Here is a 21,252-nt window from a genome sequence, read left to right on the forward strand (position 1 = left end):
ACATCTGTAAGATACGCCTATTCTGGCACTTAGCCACTCTCTCCCCACTCAACTTTAGAGGTGGGATATGGGGTAATAAGGGGTTAATGTCACCTTGCTAATGTAAGGTGACATTAAGCCCGGTTAATAATGGAGAGGTGTCAATAAAACACCTATCCGTTATTAATCCAATATTAATTAATGGTTAAAAAACACACACAATAAGAAAAAAGTATTTTAATGAAAGAAAGACACATGGGGTTTATTATTAAGGCTTTATTATACGCTCAATCCAAATGACGACCATTGTCTTCGGAAAAAAGGTAAAAAAAAAAAAGCAACAATATCCTATACCTCTCCGCCGGTACAGTCATGTCCCACGATGTAAATCTATCAGAAGGGGTTAAATAATTTTACAACCAGGAGCCTGCTAATGCAGCTGTCGCCACTGGCTGTAAAAACTGGGGACTGAATGGAATGCAGGGAAACGTAGCTACCTAGACTTGCGGTGCTGCGCCCCCTGCTGGCATAACCTTATATGATTTGATCTGTCCTCTGCTTTCAACACAGTCGATTACTGCCTACTGCTACAGATTCTTTCTTCCCTTGGCATCAAAAACCTTGCCCAGTCCTGAATTGCCTCATACCTTTCCGACCGCACATTTAGCGTTTCCCACTCCCACACCACCTCCTTATCCCGCCCTCTCTCTGTTGGAGTCCCTCAAGGCTCTGTCCTAGGGCCCCTACTTTTTTCCATCTTTACCCTTGGCCTAGGACAACTCGTAAAGTCCCATGGCTTCCAGTACCACCTGTATGCAGACGACACTCAGATCTACCTCTCTGGCCCAGATGTCACTTTTCTGCTGTCCAGAATCCCGAAATGTCTGTCAGCCATATCCTTCTTCACCTCTCGCTTCCTAAAACTCAATGTAGACAAAACCAAACTCATCATCTTTCCCCCATCTCACGTATCCCCCCTACCTGACCTATCTATTATGGTAAACGGCATCACACTCTCTCCGGCACCTGAAATCCGCTGCCTCGGGGTAACTCTCTACTCTGCCCTGTCCTTCAAACCGCACGTCCAAACTCTTGCCACCTCCTATCGCCTCCAACTCAAAAATATTGCCGGAATCCGTTCCTTCCTCAGCCCACAATCTACCAAAACTCTTGTGCATGCCCTCATCATCTCCCGCCTCGACTACTGCAACACCCTCCTCTGTGGCCTCCCCGCTAACTCTCTTGCACTACTCCAGTCTGTCCTCAACTCTGCTGCCCGGCTAATCCACCTCTCTACCCGCTAGTCCCCTGCTTCTCCCCTCTGCAAATCCCTCCACTGGCTCCCAATTCCCCAATGAATCCAGTTCAAGCTACTAACACTGATCTACAAAGCCATCGACAACCTGTCCCCTCCCTATATCTCTGAACTAATCTCCCAATATCTTCCCTCACATAATCTACGATCCTCCCAAGACCTCCTACTCTCCTCCACACTAATTCGTGCCTCACACAACCGCCTCCAAAATTTCTCCCGAATATCCCCCATCCTCTGGAATTCCATGCCTCAACATGTCCGACTATCCACCACCCTCGGATCCTTCAGACAGAACCTGAAAACCCATCTCTTCAAGAAAGCCTACAGCCTGCAATAACCATTCTGCCGCCTCTCCATCGCCAGAGCCGCCGCCTCTCCATCGCCAGAGCCGCCGCCTCTCCATCGCCAGAGCCGCCGCCTCTCCATCGCCAGAGCCGCCGCCTCTCCATCGCCAGAGCCGCCGCCTCTCCATCGCCAGAGCCGCCGCCTCTCCATCGCCAGAGCCGCCGCCTCTCCATCGCCAGAGCCGCCGCCTCTCCATCCCCAGAGCCGCCGCATCGCCAGAGCCGCCGCCTCTCCATCGCCAGAGCCGCCGCCTCTCCATCGCCAGAGCCGCCGCCTCTCCATCGCCAGAGCCTCCGCCTCGCCCTTACCTTCTGCCTCTTCCACACTATCCCATAGAATGTAAGTCCGCAAGGACAGGGTCCTCTCCCCTCTGTACCAGTCTGTCACTGTAAACTTTCTCATGTACAGCACCATGGAATTAATGGTGCTATATAAATTATAAATAAATAATAATATATATATTAGACTGTTTATTTGTTTTCACGAATATTTGAGCCCATGGATCCATTCTATGTCCATTTTGCATGCCGGCGAGAAAATCTCGTCATACGGATGACACTCGGATAATTTTTGGAGAAAAAAATCGCATCCTCGCGTTGAATATGGATCACTGTTCAGGAACTTTTCTGCGTATCTCGGCCATAAAAAACGGACCGTATTTTCCTACGCTAGGTGTGATGCCGGCCTTATACTCACCTAACGTCCATTCCATTGAATTCCTCGTCTCCTGTATTAAAAAACAATAATATCCCTCCGTTCTGTCCCATGCCATAATCCATGTCTGGGGATAAATGGCTTTCAATCTGGAAGGTGCCAAGCGCGACTGTCCAGACTGAAAACCACTGATGAATGAGCTGCTGCGAGTTACCGCTGATCACTGAAGCTGTGTTCCCAGCAGGGCTGAACTGCGGTGACCTCAGCACTGTGAGAAAGTCAGTGAGTTCACTGCAGTTCATCTCAGTGAGTGCACCGCAGATGTCATCCATGTGTGATCAGTGTGCACAAGTGCAGGACAGTTTTGCTTATACATATGTGGTCAAAGTTATTGGTACCCCTCGTTTAATGACAGAAAAACCCACAATGGTCCATGAAATAACTTGAATCTGCGAAAAGTAATAATAAATAAAATATCTATGAAAATGAACAACTGAAAGTCAGACGTTGCTTTTCTTATATTTAAGAAAACAGCCGCACTCAGATCTTGGATTTTTGAATGCATAACAAGAGCAAAAAGTTTATTCAAGTTACCACAGTATTAGGGCAATTTAGAGAAGGTCTCCGTAGTAGGTTTAAGGTAGGTAATGTGACCCCGTGGTGGGTCTTTATCAAACCTCACTTGAGAGGAAATGGAAATATGGAGCTGTAGTAGAGAAGGAATCTGAAAGGTTTCACAGTATGGGCTATTATAAATACACATAGGGATCCGGTATGGCATGGAGGGGATATGCCCTGAGATTGCTGGGAAGACTGTCGTGGTGTCTTGTGGTGACATTGCATTTCAACCATGCTTCCACAGAATTAAAAAATATATAAATAAAACTTATGAAATAGGCCTGGACAGGAATGATAGTACCCCTAAAAATAATTACCGTATATACTCGAGTATAAGCCGAGATTTTCAGCCCATTTTTTTGGGCTGAAAGTCCCCCTCTCGGCTTATACTCGAGTCATATACCCGGGTGTCAGCAGGGGAGGGGGAGCGGGGGCCGTGTAATCATACTTACCTGCTCCCAGCGCGGTCCCTGCAGTCCCTGGCTTCTCCGGCGCTGCAGATTCTTCCTGCACTGAGCGGTCACATGGCACCGCTCATTACAGAAATGAATAGGCAGCTCCACCCCCATAAGGGAGGAGCCGCATATTCATTGCTGTAAATGATCGGTGCCATGTGACCGCTCAATTACAGGAAGAAGCTGCAGCGCCGGAGAAGCCAGGGACTGCAGGGACCGCGCCGCAGCAGGTAAGGGGAGCGCAGCGCTATAATTACCTGCTCCTCGCTCCGGCTCCGTCTGCAGCGTCCTCTAGCAATGACGCTCAGGTTAGAGGGCGCTGTGACGTAGTCAGTGCGCGCCCTCTGCTGAGCGTCAGTGCTGGAGACGGAGCCGCAGAGGAGCAGGTAATTATTGAAAGCGCCGGCGTCCTGAGAAGAGAGGTGAGTATGTGATTTTTTTTTTTTTTTTATGGCAGCACCAGCAGCATTCTAAGGAGCACCTATGGGGCCATAAAGGTGCAGAGCATATAAGGGGCACAGTATTATAAGGAGCACCTATGGGGCCATAAAGGTGCAGAGCATATATGGGGCACAGCATTATAAGGAGCACCTATGGGACCATAAAGGTGCAGAGCATATATGGGGCACAGCATTATAAGGAGCACCTATGGGGCCATAAAGGTGCAGAGCATATATGGGGCACAGCATTATAAGGAGCACCTATGGGGCCATAAAGGTGCAGAGCATATAAGGGGCACAGCATTATAAGGAGCGCCTATGGGGCCATAAAGGTGCAGAGCATATATGGGGCACAGCATTATAAGGAGCACCTATGGGGCCATAAAGGTGCAGAGCATATATGGGGCACAGCATTATAAGGAGCACCTATGGGGCCATAAAGGTGCAGAGCATATATGGGGCACAGCATTATAAGGAGCACCTATGGGGCCATAAAGGTGCAGAGCATATAAGGGGCACAGCATTATAAGGAGCACCTATGGGGCCATAAAGGTGCAGAGCATATATGGGGCACAGCATTGAAGAATGAAGCAATACCAGCAAGCAAAAAAGAAAAGGGCACACAGCAACAAGTGACAGCAAAAAGTACAGCCAAGAAGCAACGAAGAGTGGTGGTGGTGGGAGACTCACTACTGAGAGGCACAGAAGCAGCCATCTGCAGACCGGACATAACTGCAAGAGAAGTATGCTGCCTTCCAGGTGCGATGATCAAGGATGTGACCGATAGGATACCAAAGCTCTTCAGCTCCAAGGACGTCCACCCATTTCTTCTGATACATGTTGGCACCAATGACACGGCAAGGAAGGACCTACCGACAATCTGCAAGGACTTTGAAGAGTTGGGGAAGAAAGTAAAGGAACTGGATGCACAGGTAGTTTTTTCTTCTATCCTTCCAGTAGACGGGCATGGCACCAGGAGATGGAACAGGATCCTTGATGCAAACAACTGGCTAAGACGATGGTGCAGACAACAAGGATTCGGATTCCTGGACCACGGTGTGAATTACTGGTATGATGGACTCCTCGCCAGAGACGGACTACACCTCAACAAACCTGGGAAACACACATTCGCCAGAAGACTCGCTACACTCATCAGGAGGGCGTTAAACTAGAAGAAGAGGGGACGGGAAGAAAAACATTAGACTCGAACAAAGACGACCCAGGAAAACATACTCTGAAGGGAGGTAAGAACATTTCTAAAACAATCCACAGTGAGGAGATTGGAACAAAACAAAATCCTCTAAACTGCATGCTCGCAAACGCCAGAAGCCTGACAAACAAGATGGAAGAACTAGAAGCAGAAATATCTACAGGTAACTTTGACATAGTGGGAATAACCGAGACATGGTTAGATGAAAGCTATGACTGGGCAGTCAACTTACAGGGTTACAGTCTGTTTAGAAAGGATCGTAAAAATCGGAGAGGAGGAGGGGTTTGTCTCTATGTAAAGTCTTGTCTAAAGTCCACTTTAAGGGAGGATATTAGCGAAGGGAATGAGGATGTCGAGTCCATATGGGTTGAAATTCATGGAGGGAAAAATGGTAACAAAATTCTCATTGGGGTCTGTTACAAACCCCCAAATATAACAGAAAGCATGGAAAGTCTACTTCTAAAGCAGATAGATGAAGCTGCAACCCATAATGAGGTCCTGGTTATGGGGGACTTTAACTACCCGGATATTAACTGGGAAACAGAAACCTGTGAAACCCATAAAGGCAACAGGTTTCTGCTAATAACCAAGAAAAATTATCTTTCACAATTGGTGCAGAATCCAACCAGAGGAGCAGCACTTTTAGACCTAATACTATCTAATAGACCTGACAGAATAACAAATCTGCAGGTGGTCGGGCATTTAGGAAATAGCGACCACAATATTGTGCAGTTTCACCTGTCTTTCACTAGGGGGACTTGTCAGGGAGTCACAAAAACATTGAACTTTAGGAAGGCAAAGTTTGAACAGCTTAGAGATGCCCTTAATCTGGTAGACTGGGACAATATCCTCAGAAATAAGAATACAGATAATAAATGGGAAATGTTTAAGAACATCCTAAATAGGCAGTGTAAGCGGTTTATACCTTGTGGGAATAAAAGGACTAGAAATAGGAAAAACCCAATGTGGCTAAACAAAGAAGTAAGACAGGCAATTAACAGTAAAAAGAAAGCATTTGCACTACTAAAGCAGGATGGCACCATTGAAGCTCTAAAAAACTATAGGGAGAAAAATACTTTATCTAAAAAACTAATTAAAGCTGCCAAAAAGGAAACAGAGAAGCACATTGCTAAGGAGAGTAAAACTAATCCCAAACTGTTCTTCAACTATATCAATAGTAAAAGAATAAAAACTGAAAATGTAGGCCCCTTAAAAAATAGTGAGGAAAGAATGGTTGTAGATGACGAGGAAAAAGCTAACATATTAAACACCTTCTTCTCCACGGTATTCACGGTGGAAAATGAAATGCTAGGTGAAATCCCAAGAAACAATGAAAACCCTATATTAGGGGTCACCAATCTAACCCAAGAAGAGGTGCGAAACCGGCTAAATAAGATTAAAATAGATAAATCTCCGGGTCCGGATGGCATACACCCACGAGTACTAAGAGAACTAAGTAATGTAATAGATAAACCATTATTTCTTATTTTTAGTGACTCTATAGCGACAGGGTCTGTTCCGCAGGACTGGCGCATAGCAAATGTGGTGCCAATATTCAAAAAGGGCTCTAAAAGTGAACCTGGAAATTATAGGCCAGTAAGTCTAACCTCTATTGTTGGTAAAATATTTGAAGGGTTTCTGAGGGATGTTATTCTGGATTATCTCAATGAGAATAACTGTTTAACTCCATATCAGCATGGGTTTATGAGAAATCGCTCCTGTCAAACCAATCTAATCAGTTTTTATGAAGAGGTAAGCTATAGGCTGGACCACGGTGAGTCATTGGACGTGGTATATCTCGATTTTTCCAAAGCGTTTGATACCGTGCCGCACAAGAGGTTGGTACACAAAATGAGAATGCTTGGTCTGGGGGAACATGTGTGTAAATGGGTTAGTAACTGGCTTAGTGATAGAAAGCAGAGGGTGGTTATAAATGGTATAGTCTCTAACTGGGTCGCTGTGACCAGTGGGGTACCGCAGGGGTCAGTATTGGGACCTGTTCTCTTCAACATATTCATTAATGATCTGGTAGAAGGTTTACACAGTAAAATATCGATATTTGCAGATGATACAAAACTATGTAAAGCAGTTAATACAAGAGAAGATAGTATTCTGCTACAGATGGATCTGGATAAGTTGGAAACTTGGGCTGAAAGGTGGCAGATGAGGTTTAACAATGATAAATGTAAGGTTATACACATGGGAAGAAGGAATCAATGTCACCATTACACACTGAACGGGAAACCACTGGGTAAATCTGACAGGGAGAAGGACTTGGGGATCCTAGTTAATGATAAACTTACCTGGAGCAGCCAGTGCCAGGCAGCAGCTGCCAAGGCAAACAGGATCATGGGGTGCATTAAAAGAGGTCTGGATACACATGATGAGAGCATTATACTGCCTCTGTACAAATCCCTAGTTAGACCGCACATGGAGTACTGTGTCCAGTTTTGGGCACCGGTGCTCAGGAAGGATATAATGGAACTAGAGAGAGTACAAAGGAGGGCAACAAAATTAATAAAGGGGATGGGAGAACTACAATACCCAGATAGATTAGCGAAATTAGGATTATTTAGTCTAGAAAAAAGACGACTGAGGGGCGATCAAATAACCATGTATAAGTATATAAGGGGACAATACAAATATCTCGCTAAGGATCTGTTTATACCAAGGAAGGTGACGGGCACAAGGGGGCATTCTTTGCGTCTGGAGGAGAGAAGGTTTTTCCACCAACATAGAAGAGGATTCTTTACTGTTAGGGCAGTGAGAATCTGGAATTGCTTGCCTGAGGAGGTGGTGATGGCGAACTCAGTCGAGGGGTTCAAGAGAGGCCTGGATGTCTTCCTGGAGCAGAACAATATTCTATCATACAATTATTAGGTTCTGTAGAAGGACGTAGATCTGGGTATTTATTATGATGGAATATAGGCTGAACTGGATGGACAAATGTCTTTTTTCGGCCTTACTAACTATGTTACTATGTTACTATGTTATTATAAGGAGCACCTATGGGGCCATAAAGGTGCAGAGCATATAAGGGGCACAGCATTATAAGGAGCACCTATGGGGCCATAAAGGTGCAGAGCATATATGGGGCACAGCATTATAAGGAGCACCTATGGGGCCATAAAGGTGCAGAGCATATATGGGGCACAGCATTATAAGGAGCACCTATGGGGCCATAAAGGTGCAGAGCATATATGGGGCACAGCATTATAAGGAGCACCTATGGGGCCATAAAGGTGCAGAGCATATATGGGGCACAGCATTATAAGGAGCACCTATGGGGCCATAAAGGTGCAGAGCATAAATGGGGCACAGCATTATAAGGAGCACCTATGGGGCCATAAAGGTGCAGAGCATATAAGGGGCACAGCATTATAAGGAGCACCTATGGGGCCATAAAGGTGCAGAGCAAATATGGGGCACAGCATTATAAGGAGCATCTATGGGGCCATAAAGGTGCAGAGCATATATGGGGCACAGCATTATAAGGAGCACCTATGGGGCCATAAAGGTGCAGAGCATAAATGGGGCACAGCATTATAAGGAACACCTATGGGGCCATAAAGGTGCAGAGCATATATGGGGGACAGCATTATAAGGAGCATTTATGGGGCCATAATCAAAGGTGCAGAGCATATATGGGGCACAGCATTATAAGGAGCACCTATGGGGCCATAAAGGTACAGAGCATATATGGGGCACAGCATTATAAGGAGCACCTATGGGGCCATAAAGGTGCAGAGCATATATGGGTCACAGCATTATAAGGAGCACCTATGGGGCCATAAAGGTGCAGAGCATAAATGGGGCACAGCATTATAAGGAGCACCTATGGGGCCATAAAGGTGCAGAGCATATAAGGGGCACAGCATTATAAGGAGCACCTATGGGGCCATAATCAAAGGTGCAGAGCATATATGGCACAGCATTATAAGGAGCATCTATGGGGCCATAATCAACGGTGCAGAGCATTCTATATAGCACAGTTGTATATGGAGCATCTATGGGGCAATAATGAACGGTATGGAGCATCTATTTTTATTTTTGAAATTCACCGGTAAATGCTGCATTTTCTACCCTAGGCTTATACTCGAGTCAATAAGTTTTCCCAGTTTTTTGTGGCAAAATTAGGGGGGTCGGCTTATACTCGGGTTGGCTTATACTCGAGTATATACGGTAGACAAAAGTGACATGTTAAAACAAGGTGTCTACTAACAAGCATTACAGGTGTCTACAATCTTGGAATCAGTGAGTGGGCCTGTATATTAGGGCTTCAAATACTCACTGTGCTGTTTGGTGACATGGTGTGTATCACACTCAACATGGACCAGAGGAAGTGAAGGAAAGAGTTGTCTCAGGAGATTAGAATGAAAATTATAGACAAACATGTTAAAGGTAAAAGTTATAAGACCATCTCCAAGCAGCTTGATGTTCCTGTGACTACAGTTGCAGATATTATTCAGAAATTTTAAGATTCATGGGACGGTAGCCAACCTCCCTGGACGTGGCCGCAGGAGGAAAATTGATGACAAATCAAAGAGACGGATAAGTAGAATGGTAGCAAAAGAGCCCAGAAAAACTTCTGAACAGATTAAAGGTGAAGTTCAAGCTCAAGGAACATCAGTGTCTGATCGCACCATCCGTTGTTGTATGAGCCAAAGTGGACTTCATGGGAGACTACCAAGGAGGACACCATTGTTGATAAAAAAAAAATCATAAAAAAGCCAGACTGGAATTTGCCAAACTACATGTTGACAAGCCACAAAGCTTCTGGTAGAATGTCCTATAGACAGATGAGACAAAAATGGAACTTTTTGGCAAGGCACATCAACTCTATGTTCACAGACGGAAAATTGAAGCATATCAAGAAAAGAACACAGTCCCTACTGTGAAACATGGAGGAGGCTCTGTTCTGTTCTGGGGCTGCTTTGCTGCATCTGGCTGCCGTCTGGACAAGGCAACCTTCAAACACAAGACAACTGGAGCAGTTTGCTCTTGAAAAGTGGGCCAAAATATCTGTCTAGAGGTGCAGAAGTCTCATTGACAGTTGCAGGAATTGTTTGATTACAGTGATTGCCTCAAAAGGTTGTGCAACAAAATATTAACTTAAGGGGTTCCATCATTTCTGTCCAGACCTATTTCATGAGTTGTATTTTTTTAAAATTCTGTGGAAGCATGGTTGAAAAGCAATGTCTGACTTTCATTTGTTCCTTTTCATATACCGTATTTTTTATTATTACGTTTGTCAGATTCAAGTTATTTCCGTGACCATTGTGGGTTTTTCTGTCATTAAACGAGGGGTACCAACATCTTCATAGGATGGCGTCCTCTTCTTGTCTTCTTGCCGCAGCTCCGGCGCAGGCGTACTTTGTCTGCTCTGCTGAAGGCAGAGCAAAGTACTGCAGTGCGCAGGCGTCAGCCTCTCTGACCTTTCCCGGCGCCGGAGCCGCGACAAGAAGAGGACGTCATCCTATGAATTTAGGAGGCGCTGGACCGGACCGCGACGCCCATCGGACCCGGACCGCAACGGGACCGCCCCTGGGTGAGTATAATATAACCTTTATTTCTCATCTTTCAGGTTACATCGGGGGCTTATCTACAGCATTACAGAATGCTGTAGATAAGCCCCTGATGCCGGTGGCCGCAGCTCATATACGATTTTGGGGGTGACAGACTCCCTTTAAGTTTTCATCGCCTCAGCAGCATGATTTACAGCTATTAGCCAGCTTGATTACATGTGGGGATTCCCTAGCAACCAGTCAACCCCCACATGTACTCAGCCTGGCTAATAGCTGTAAATCATTCAGCTGCCGTGATGAAAACTAAATCTCCGAACACTAACAAATACTCAGAGGTCACCCGAGCAACGAGTCATCATATTAAACATTTTTATTTTTTTCACAAAATATGTTGCTTAAGCCACAAATTTTCCCTTTTTCAAGAGGTAACATAAAAAAGTGGACCATCAGGTTTGTTATTCACTTCTGAGCTTGGCAATACCCCACATGTAGTCAAAAAGCTCTGTTTGAACACATGGCAGTGCTCGAAAGGGAAGGAGCACCATTTGAATTTTGTAGCACAAACTTGTCTGAAACAGATTAAAACACCATGTCACATTTGCAGGGCCCCCAAGGCACCAAAACAGAAAACTTCCAGAAGACAGACAAAATAGATAGTCACCCTTGAACTGAGTGTTTCTCACCCTTGAAATTGTTCCAGAAAATGAAGCATTTCCTTTTTGTGTATACAGTGCCTTGAGAAAGTATTCGGCCCCCTGGAACTTTTCAACCTTTTCCCACATATCAGACATAAAGATACCAAATGTAAATTTTTGGTGAAGAATCAACAACAAGTGGAACACAATTGTGAAGTTGAACGAGATTTATTGGTTATTTTTAGTGATGAACGAGTATACTCGTTGCTTGAGATTTCCCGAGCATGCTCGAGGGGTCTCCCGAGTATTTGTATGTGCTCGAAGATTTAGCTTTTGTTGACACCGCTGAATGATTTACAGCTGCTAGCCAGCATAACTACATGTGGGGGTTGCCTGGTTGCTAGGGAATCCCCACATGTAATCAAGCTGGCTAAGAAATGTAAATCATTCAGCTGCAGCGATGAAAACTAAATCTCCGAGCACTAAAAAATACTCGGAGGACACCCGAGCGTGCTCGAGAAATCTCGAGTAACGAGTATACTCGCTCATCACTAGTTATTTTAAATTTCAAAAACTGAAAAGTGGGGCGTGCAATATTATTCGGCCCCTTTAGCTTAATACTTTGTTGTGCCACCTTTTGCTGCGTGTCTTTTTTTTTTTTTTTTTTTGTAAGCTAAACAAACCAAACTATTCCAACCTCATCACTTGTAAAAATCTAGTTGACTGCCTTTGAACTGTTTAATTGCCCTATATACTTTATAAAATCTGATTCTCAAAACTGGATCCCGTATTCAAGATGAGTAATTTGTAGAGGTGTACTAGTACAGTTGGATTACATGATTTTTTTTCTCTTTTTTACACAACCTAAAATCTTGTTTGCTTTTGCAGCCGCTGCCTGACATTGAGTACTGCTATTTTGCTTATTTGTAACTAGAATACCCATGTCCTTCTCCTGTTCTGTAATACTTAAAATATTCCCATATCCTTGCACAATAATGTAAAACTAACAGCATATTTTTGCTAATTGCACATTGGCACGTATTCCTAAATTTCCTTTGACTAAACTCTTTTTCAGCAGTAAAGGTGTTATATTATAGTATTTATGATATATCATGACCTATACCTTTTTTGTATTTGTAGGGAAAAGGTGAATAGTATCACACCACGCAATCAATATGCAGATAATGAATTGGACCACAATACCAGGAGTCATAATGATTTGGCTACTGAGCTGCGTGCTGTTCAGGTAATTAAATCTGAAGCAGGCAAACTTGGCTCTATGATAATGCAATGAAAAGTATGTAACAGATTGGGGCCTTACACTTGTTTTGTCTGTAGTTTTCCCCATTTCTCCTACCCCAGCCACTGGTAACGTTTCTAATACTTCTTGTGTACTGGAATATTTTCCGTTACATTAATGCATCTAGCATTGTTTGTTAATAGATAAGGACCATTTGTATTCTATTTTTGTGTATGAAATATATCCATGTTTATTCAGCCAACATTAGATTTTATAATACTGATGTTATAGTGCCTTGAAAAATGTATTTATACTCTGTGTGCCTTTTACATTTTTTTCACGTTACACCCATATACTTAAATGTATTTTAATGGTATTTTATACGATAAACGAACACAATGTAGCAAGTATTTGTGAAATCTAAAGGAGATGACGCATGGTTTTCTCATTATTTTAAAAATATAAATCTGAAAATTGTGATGTGCATTTGTGTTCAGCCCCCTGTAGTTTGATTCCCCTAAATAAAATCCGGTGTGACAAATTGCTTCCAGAAGTCAAATAATTAGTAAATTGAGTCTATTTGTTTGTAATTTATTCGCAGTATAACTACAGCTGTTGTATAAAGGCCTCAGAGGGTTGTTTTTTAGAACCTTAGGGATCAAACTGCATCATGAAAACCAAGGAACACACCAAAAAGGTCAAGGATAAAGTTGTGGAGAAGAAAAAATTAGGATTAGGTTATAAGAAAAAAAAATAGCCCATGCTCTGGACACATCCTGGAGCACTGTTCAATCCATCATCCAAAATGGAAGAAGTATGCCACAACTGCAAACCTACGAAGACATGGTCGTCCACTTAAATTTACATCCCAAGCAAGGAGAACACTAATAGAAGAAGCCAAGAGGCTCATGGTCACTCTTAAGGAGATGCAGATAGCCACAGCTTAGGTGCAATAATCTGTCCACAGGACACAGTCATATTTCCCACAAATCTGGCCTTTATGGAAGAGCGGCAATAAGAAAGCCATGTTTGAAAGCAAGCCATAAGATGTCCCGTTTGCCGTTTTCAAAAAGCCATATAGGGGACACAGCTAATATATGTGAAATAAGGTGTTCTGGTCAGATGAGACCAAAGTAAAACTTTTTGAGTTAAATGCCAAATACTGTGTGTAGGGAAACCTAACACTGCACGAAACCCTGATAATACAATCCCCACCTACAAACAACGAAAAGTTGTTAGAAGCTGCAAAAGACTTGAGACTGGGGTGTAGGTTCACTTTCCAGCAGGACAGCAACCCTAAACACATTGCCAGAACTAGAATGGAAGGGTTTAGATCAAAGCATGTTCATGTGTGGAATGGCCAGACACAATACAGACCAAAATCCCAATGAGAATCTGTGGCAAGACATGAAAATTGCTCTTCCTAGATTCTCTCCATTCAAACTCGCTGAGTTTCAGCTAGTTTGCAAAGAAGAATGGACAAAATTTCAGCCTCTAGATGTGCAGAGTTGGTAGAGACGTACCTCAAAAATCTGTCAGCAGTAATTACAGTGAAAGGTGGTCCTACAAAATATTAACTCAGGGGAGCTGAATACAAATGCACATCACAATTTTCAGATTAATATTTCTCCTTCGCCTCATTGTGGGACACAGCCCGTTTGTGTATGGTGCTGCCACTAGGAGGCTGACACTAAGTGATACAAAGAAAGGGATCTCCTCCCCTGCAGTATACACCCTCCTGCTGGCTCTCAGCTAACCAGTTCTTGCTTAGTGTCTGTAGGAGGCACATGGGTCTGGTTCAGACCCCAACGTTTTTATTTTATTTTTTACTTTTCTGTAAATTTTTATTTTTTAATTAACGGAGTGAAGGGGGCAACGGATCCTTTCAAGGTTCCGATCTCTCCGAATCATCAACAGGCGAGCAGTCGGAGTGTCACCTCCCCGTACCCTCTCCTGCAACGTGGGAAGCCATGCCTGAGCTCACGTCAGGGGCGACAGTTCCTTCGAGTCCCGATCTCCCCACACCAGCAGCAGGCAACCACATGGAGTGTACTGAGGCTCCTCTCTATGGTGTCCGAGCAGCCCCCACTGTTTAACCACGGTTAAAGCGAATGGCACAAGGAGGCAGACGGTTCCTCTCCACCTCCTTAACAAAGGGATGATGGATTGAGGTTTACCCCTCTATCCCTGCACCGTCCACGCTTCACATGCTGACAGGCAGCCTCAGCCATGCCTTCCCTGTGGCCCACCTCCCTGAGGTAACCCTCCGGCCGGCTGCAAAAATTTAGCCCCCAGCTGAGGCCGATGTGTAGGCCGCATCCCGGGAGCCGTGCCCACAGGCGCGCTAAGGTGGGTCCGCCCACCTTTTCTGGCTCTTCCCCGGCACGGGAGCAATCATTTCCCTCAGCAATGCTGGTATTGCTCACGCCGGCTGCAGAAATTTAGGCCCTGGCTTGGACCTATTCATGGAAGTCACGAGGCTCCGCCCACATCACGTATGTGGCTCCGCCCCCCGAATTGCCGCCTCTCGCTCTCTGCGAGACTTTACCACCTCTGCAACTCCCGGTGGCCATCTTGGTCCACCCTGCCATCACACACTCACACAGGGGCTATGGTTTTGTATCAAAGGGGCACATCGACTCTGCATCCGGGTAAGGAAGTACTGCTCTCTTCCCCTGCATCTTCCCCCTGTACTTAACATGACCAGTATCTCCTGCCTTGACCCGTATTCCCTGGTCTTAAAGGCACCGGACCAGTATTCCTGGTCTTAAAGGCTCATGACCAGTATTACCTGGTCTTAAAGGCTCATGACCAGTATTCCTAGTCTTAAAGGCACATGAACAGTATTACGTGGTCTTAAAGGCACATGACCAGCATTCCCTGGTCTTAAGGGCACATGACCAGCATTCCCTGGTCTTAAGGGCACATGACCAGTCCGAAGCGGGTCACCCTAAATGAGCTCAGGAGCCCTCCACCGCCGACCCCAGCTTATCCCAGAGTACCTAGTTCCCTGAGTGGGTTTCGTCACTGCCGCAACCCATGGATTCTCTGACAAGAGATTGAATTCCTCCGTGAACCCTCTGTGGCTCAGAGTGCTCGCAGGACCAAAATAGATGGTCCCTTTCCTTCATGCAAGCCGTCGGCTAGCAGGAGCCTCAAGTTTTCTAGAAACGTACAGGCGTCTACAAATGTACACGCGCCTAGAAAACGGAAGTTTCATTTCCTGATCCCTCACCAATGATTTGCTGAGAACAAGTCTCTGAATATGGATCGGATATTGCCTTGGTTCTGGACGTTCTGGACTCACCAGAATTTCAGAAAAGGATGGATTCCCCTATTTATATGATCAACCAATCTCTGTAGATTGACGAGGACTTCAGTTCTACTCTAGATCACGCAGTGTCCCTCATGAGGAAACTAAACTCCCTTGCAGAGCATTTGCCATTCACCCGGACAGGGAGCATACAGATAAGCGATCCACTGGACAGAAACCTCTGGAAGCGCGGTATCCTTTTTCAGCCAGTATGCAAACACGCGGGGTGTTCCCTCCACGTATACCCACCTAATTTGTGAGATCCATGCCTGGTCTGATTCTTAAGGGCGACAGGTCCTTTTAAAGGTCACCGATCTTCCCACACCATCGATAGACGAGCACATGGAGTGTCGCCTCCAAGTACCCTCTTCTACAGCCAGGCCTAACGCCGGACAACCAGCCCTGTCCACCCAGGGACCTTAACTCTGTGGATGTACAGAGGCTCCCTTTTTTGGCGTCCGAACACCCCCTCTGCATCTCCACTATTTAGCAAATGATGCAAGAAGGCAGACAATCCCTCTCCACTTCGAGGATGGTGGATTTAGGGTTTATCATTTTAACTCTGCACAGTCAAAAGAGAGCGGCGATAGTAAAAGACGATTTTTCCTTACCTTCTGCATGCAGCCGCGCATTCTGCCACTTGGCACATTAAACAGGTAGAATCTCCTGTGGTATACCTACCAGTATCCCTACCCGATGGGTCATCAATTAAAAACACAACGGACTATCAGATAGCAAATCTAGTTTGTTCCGTCTTGCGGTCTCCAGTTCAGCGCTCTACCCTCCCTTAGCCGCCGCATGTGTTGCTAGAGCAATGGTCTCTTGGTCAGAAACCTTAACTATTTTGATTTCCTATAGACCCAACCAGCAGTGGATCAGTTGTCCAGGATGGTCTAGATCTAAGGGATCTTGGTTCCAAAATGGGGACCGAAAAGTAAAACCGACCCTGAACCTCAAACTTCTACCAAGCTTGACAAGGTCCCCCTCGTTTGGATGGAGTTCCCCCGCTCAGCCATTACTTCAACGGAAAAAAGTGGAGTTTCTGGCATCCACCGACATTCGGGATGCTTACCATCACATTCCTATGTTTTCCCCTCTTCAAAAATTCCTTCTTTCCCTCTTGCGAACAGCATTTTCAAATCACGACCTTGTCCTTCGGCCTTGCTACCGCACCCAGAGTGTTCGCAAGGGTTATGGGGCTGTCATGTTCCTCTTGCACCCTAGAGGCATGGTCGTCCTGCCCTATCTGGTCGACTTTCTAGCCGCTCTTCCAGCCCGGCTCTGAGTCGTCTATATCTTTTGCGATACCTTCTCTCTCCTAGGCTGGCAGCTAAACTTAGACAAGTTTTTCCTCATTTCCAGCCCAGCAGATATCCTTTTTGAGGATGATCCTGGAATCTTCCAGAAGGTGATTCTCCCTTGAGACAAGGCCGTGGCCCTTCAGCAGGGAGCTCGCGCACTTGTTGACTCATCCCCTCATTCCATTCGATTAGCTAGGAGTGTTCTGAGGAAAATTGTTGACGACAATGGAAGCGGTTTCCTTCGCTCTTCTCGTTTTCTGCAGGTCAATCAGGCTTTCAGAGGGTAGTCTCTGAGCTCCTTCCTCATCCAGGGGAGATACTTTCTCCTGGTTCAATGGTTATTAGTGACTACCGATGCCAGTCCTCTCCTCCTGATCATTGTTTTGGGGATCCGAACGGTACAGCTAGTTCTACAGCAGGTCCACTGCCTTCTGGCGGGTCACCCCATCCGATTCAATCGGACAATCCCACGTCTGTGCCATACGTCAATCATCTAGCAGGTACCCACGGTCAGGCATCATGGCCGAGGTACCTCACATTCTCTGTTGGGCCACGATCTATCATTTGGTGATCTCGGCACTACACATCTCAGGAGTAGAACTCTGAGCGGCGGACGCTGTCAGGGTCCCGCCTCATGTGAGTGGGAACTTCACCTGGAAGTCTTCCATCAGATCTGTCTTCTCTGGAGCACTCCAGATGTAGGTCGGATGGCATTCAGACTGAACGCCAATGTGCTCTAAGTTCATGGTTTGGCCTCCAGGTCCAAAAGCCATCACAGTGTATGCTCTGGTTCTTCCATGGTACCAGTTTCCTTAACCCCTTTTACACTACTTCCGAGATCTTTTTGGAAGCAGGAAGGGCCCCAGTGATCCTGGGAGATCCGCACTGACAATGTCAGGTTTTCTCGTTTGCGGAACTAGTATTTTTCCGTCTTATTGCAACAAAACTGCAAATATGGACTTCCTCGCAGGGAGTCTTCACATGTGGTTCTTCCATATCGCATAATGTTAGATCTTTGGGACCTTAATGATCCTGGGAGTCTTACAGTAGACTCCTTTTGATCCGGACAGACTTTACTATCAGGGAAGGTCACCCTTTTTTCTCTGCGAACTCCTCATCCTGACCTGTCTTCGGAGCTAGCCGCTCTGTTCTTTCAGATTTTTTTCCCTTATTACCATCAAGACAAGGTTGCCCTCAGGCCATCCCTGTCGCTTGGTACCAAGGTGGTATTGTATTCCCACTGTTATGAGGGCATCATTCTTCCCTCATCTCTTTCGGCACCAGTCCACATAACGGAATGGGTTCCCCATATTCTGGACGTGGTGAGTGCTCTGAGTAGGTACGTCTCGAGGACGGCGTCCTTACGAAGGTTGGACACTTTATTTGGGCTACCTCACTGTAAGAGGACGACTTCCTGACGGTTACAGAAAGGGTTTAACTGTTTCATCGGCCATGTTAGCTTGGTGGATTTGTTACACCATCCAGGAATCCTTCTGCGTTAGATGTCAGCCTATCTCCCTGTCTATCGAGGTTTCTTGGGTTCTAGGCACCAGGCGTCGGTCGACACAGCACGCCTGCAAGCTTGCGGGTTCGTCCAGTCCGCATGCATTCTCGAAGCACTATAATTCCCAGACTTCCACAGATTTGATTCTGGGCAGGCAGACTCTGCAGGCCGCGGTGTCGCACTTGTAAGTAGCGATTACACAGGGCCTGATCTGATGTTGTCCCCACCCAGGGACTGCTTTGGGACATCCCACGGTCTGTGTCCCCCAGTGAGGCGAAGGAGAAATAGGGATTTTTGTGTACTCACCGTAAAATCCTTTTCTCAGAGCCATTCATTGGGGACACAGCTCCCACCCTATTATTAGCTCATGCTTGTTTTATAATTTGACATGCTATATTCTCATATATATAATGTGACATGCTATATGCTTATATGTTGTTATTGATCTCCTACTGCTTTTTCCCCCAACTGGTTAGCTAAGAGCCAGCAGGAGGGCGTATACTGCAGAGGAGGAGCTAACTTTCTTTGTATCACTTAGTGTCAGCCTCCTAGTGGCAGCAGCATACACCACGGTCTGTGTCCCCCAATGAATGGCTCGGAGAAATGGATTTTACGGTGAGTACACAAAAATACTTATTTTAAAAATAATTAGAAAACCAGGTATCATTTCCTTTACACTTCACAAACGCTTGTTACTTTATTTGGATTTTATGTGGTATACCAACACAAAATACATTTAAGTTTATGGGTGTAGTGTGATAAAATGTGGAAAAGGTCAAAGGGTATGAATATTTATTCAAGGTACTTTATGTAAAGCTGGGTTTCATGTGCACTGTCACTTCAGTTTTTCTTGGGCTGCACGCTGTTCTGTTTTTGTTCTTCCTGCTGATGCAATCTGCAACAAGGCATTTAACACAGATATGAGCAGAGCCTAATAGCTCTACATATACTGATTTTCTCACATTATGTAGTTTGTATGAATATTAATGGGTACATTCCTAGTTTCTGCTTTTCTTTTGTTTTCCAATAGAAGAGAGAGAACAGTTTGCTAGAAGATATAGCTAGGTACAAGAAGGATAAACAGTCACTAGAAGTAGACCTGTTACAGATGAAGAAAGAGCGTGATCTCCTGCGAGGCCAGTTAGCCAACATTTCAGGTGAAACGTATAGAATCATAGAATGTTAGAGTTGGAAGAGATTTCCTTGGTGGTTATCGTGTCCAACCACCATGTCACTGCATGACTCACTAAACCATCTCAGACAAATCTCTGTCCAGCCAGTTTGTAGTCTTCCATTGAAGGAGAACTCACCACCTCTCGTGGCAGCCTGTTCCACTCATTGATCACTCACTGCCAAAAACTTTCTAATATCTAATCTGTGTCTCCTCCCATTCAGTTTTATTCCATTTCTTCTCATGTTTCCATGTGCAGATAAGAATAAGGATGATCCCTCTACACTGTGACATCCCTTCAGATATTTGTAGACAGCTATTAAGTCTCCTCTTAGCCTTCTTTTTTGCAATTTCAACATTCCCAGATCCTTTAACCGTTCCTCGTAGGACATACTTTGCAGTCCGCTCACCATCCTGGTAGCCCTTCTCTGAACTTGTCCAGTTTTTCAGTGTCATTTTTAAAATGTGCCCAGGACTTTTTAAATAGATATTTAAGAATTTGTTCACCTTCTTTGCTGGACGAAAACCCATATTTCATATATATACAGCTTACTTCCACATTTACATGAAAAACGAACCTCACTAATCTACTGTTGTGCATTCTGCAGGCCCCTTTACAGGATTAGGAATGCCATGTTCTGAGCTGGTATACCAGTGCAGTTAATGGGGGTTTTACTCTATCTGATCATTGATGAATTAACCCCATTCCTGACATGGATTCTTTCTTTTTGCTGTTTTGTTTTTCAAGTTGTACTTTTGAATGACACCATCCACTTTATCATGTGACTCACTGGAAAACAGGAAGAAAATAAAAAGTGCAGCAAAATTGCAGAAAAAAAAAATTCTGAAATGTTTTTTGTATATCTTTTTTTTTTTTTTTTTTTTTTTAACTTAGTGTTCATTTTATACTGTAAAAAAAATTAATTTGTCAGCATTTTCCATACTCATATCATTTTACAATTTCTTGTTTTTTTTTGCACCCTTAGCTGACATTTGTATTGATACTATTTTGGGGTGGCTATAATATTTTGATCGCTTCTTACTGCATTTTTTTTCAGAGCGCTGTGGATGCTGAAAAATCAAAATTTTTGGCTTTTTAGTTTTAGGCCTATTCTGTATTTAATGATTGATATCCACACTCTATTCAGTCTGTGACAATTCGTATTTGCTCATAGATGATAAATCATATGAAATCAAGATCATGGAAGAGACTTACAAGAAGGACATTGCCCGACTGAATAAAAGATTACAGTGGTTTGCAGAAAACCAAGATATTCTGGACAAAGATGCTGGGCGACTTAAAGATGCGTATGAACAAATAGAAAATCTGAAGACACAGGTATTTAATGTCATTATTTTTTGCCAACAGGGCCGTTCCCAATGAATATTACTATTTGCCAGTTTATTTTCGCTAACACGAACCAACTGGCGGCAGTTAGCAAGTGGCTGATCAGCGGTCAATACAAAACCCGTTGAGACAGTCAGACTGCTGTACAGATGCTTACTGAGTGACCTGTAATAGATCGCTTAGTATGCATAGGCTGCCA

The 21,252-nt window shown here is 44.7% G+C and overlaps 1 protein-coding gene across 2 annotated transcripts in view; it reads left to right on the top strand.

Moving 5' to 3' along the window:
• The window catches only part of CEP162 (centrosomal protein 162), a 256,920-nt gene that overhangs the window by 174,243 nt on the left and 61,425 nt on the right, over positions 1 to 21,252 (top strand). For both annotated transcript variants that reach the window (XR_011312415.1, XM_069726421.1), the window contains exons 17-19: positions 12,317 to 12,422; positions 19,565 to 19,691; positions 20,881 to 21,044. Coding sequence is in view for 1 of the 2 variants with exons in the window: in XM_069726421.1 (XP_069582522.1) it covers positions 12,317 to 12,422; positions 19,565 to 19,691; positions 20,881 to 21,044 (397 nt within the window). In the remaining variant the exon portion in view is untranslated. The remainder of the gene's footprint in view (positions 1 to 12,316; positions 12,423 to 19,564; positions 19,692 to 20,880; positions 21,045 to 21,252) is intronic.

Source organism: Ranitomeya imitator, chromosome 5 (genome assembly GCF_032444005.1).
Source record: "Ranitomeya imitator isolate aRanImi1 chromosome 5, aRanImi1.pri, whole genome shotgun sequence".
Taxonomy (NCBI): domain Eukaryota; kingdom Metazoa; phylum Chordata; class Amphibia; order Anura; family Dendrobatidae; genus Ranitomeya; species Ranitomeya imitator.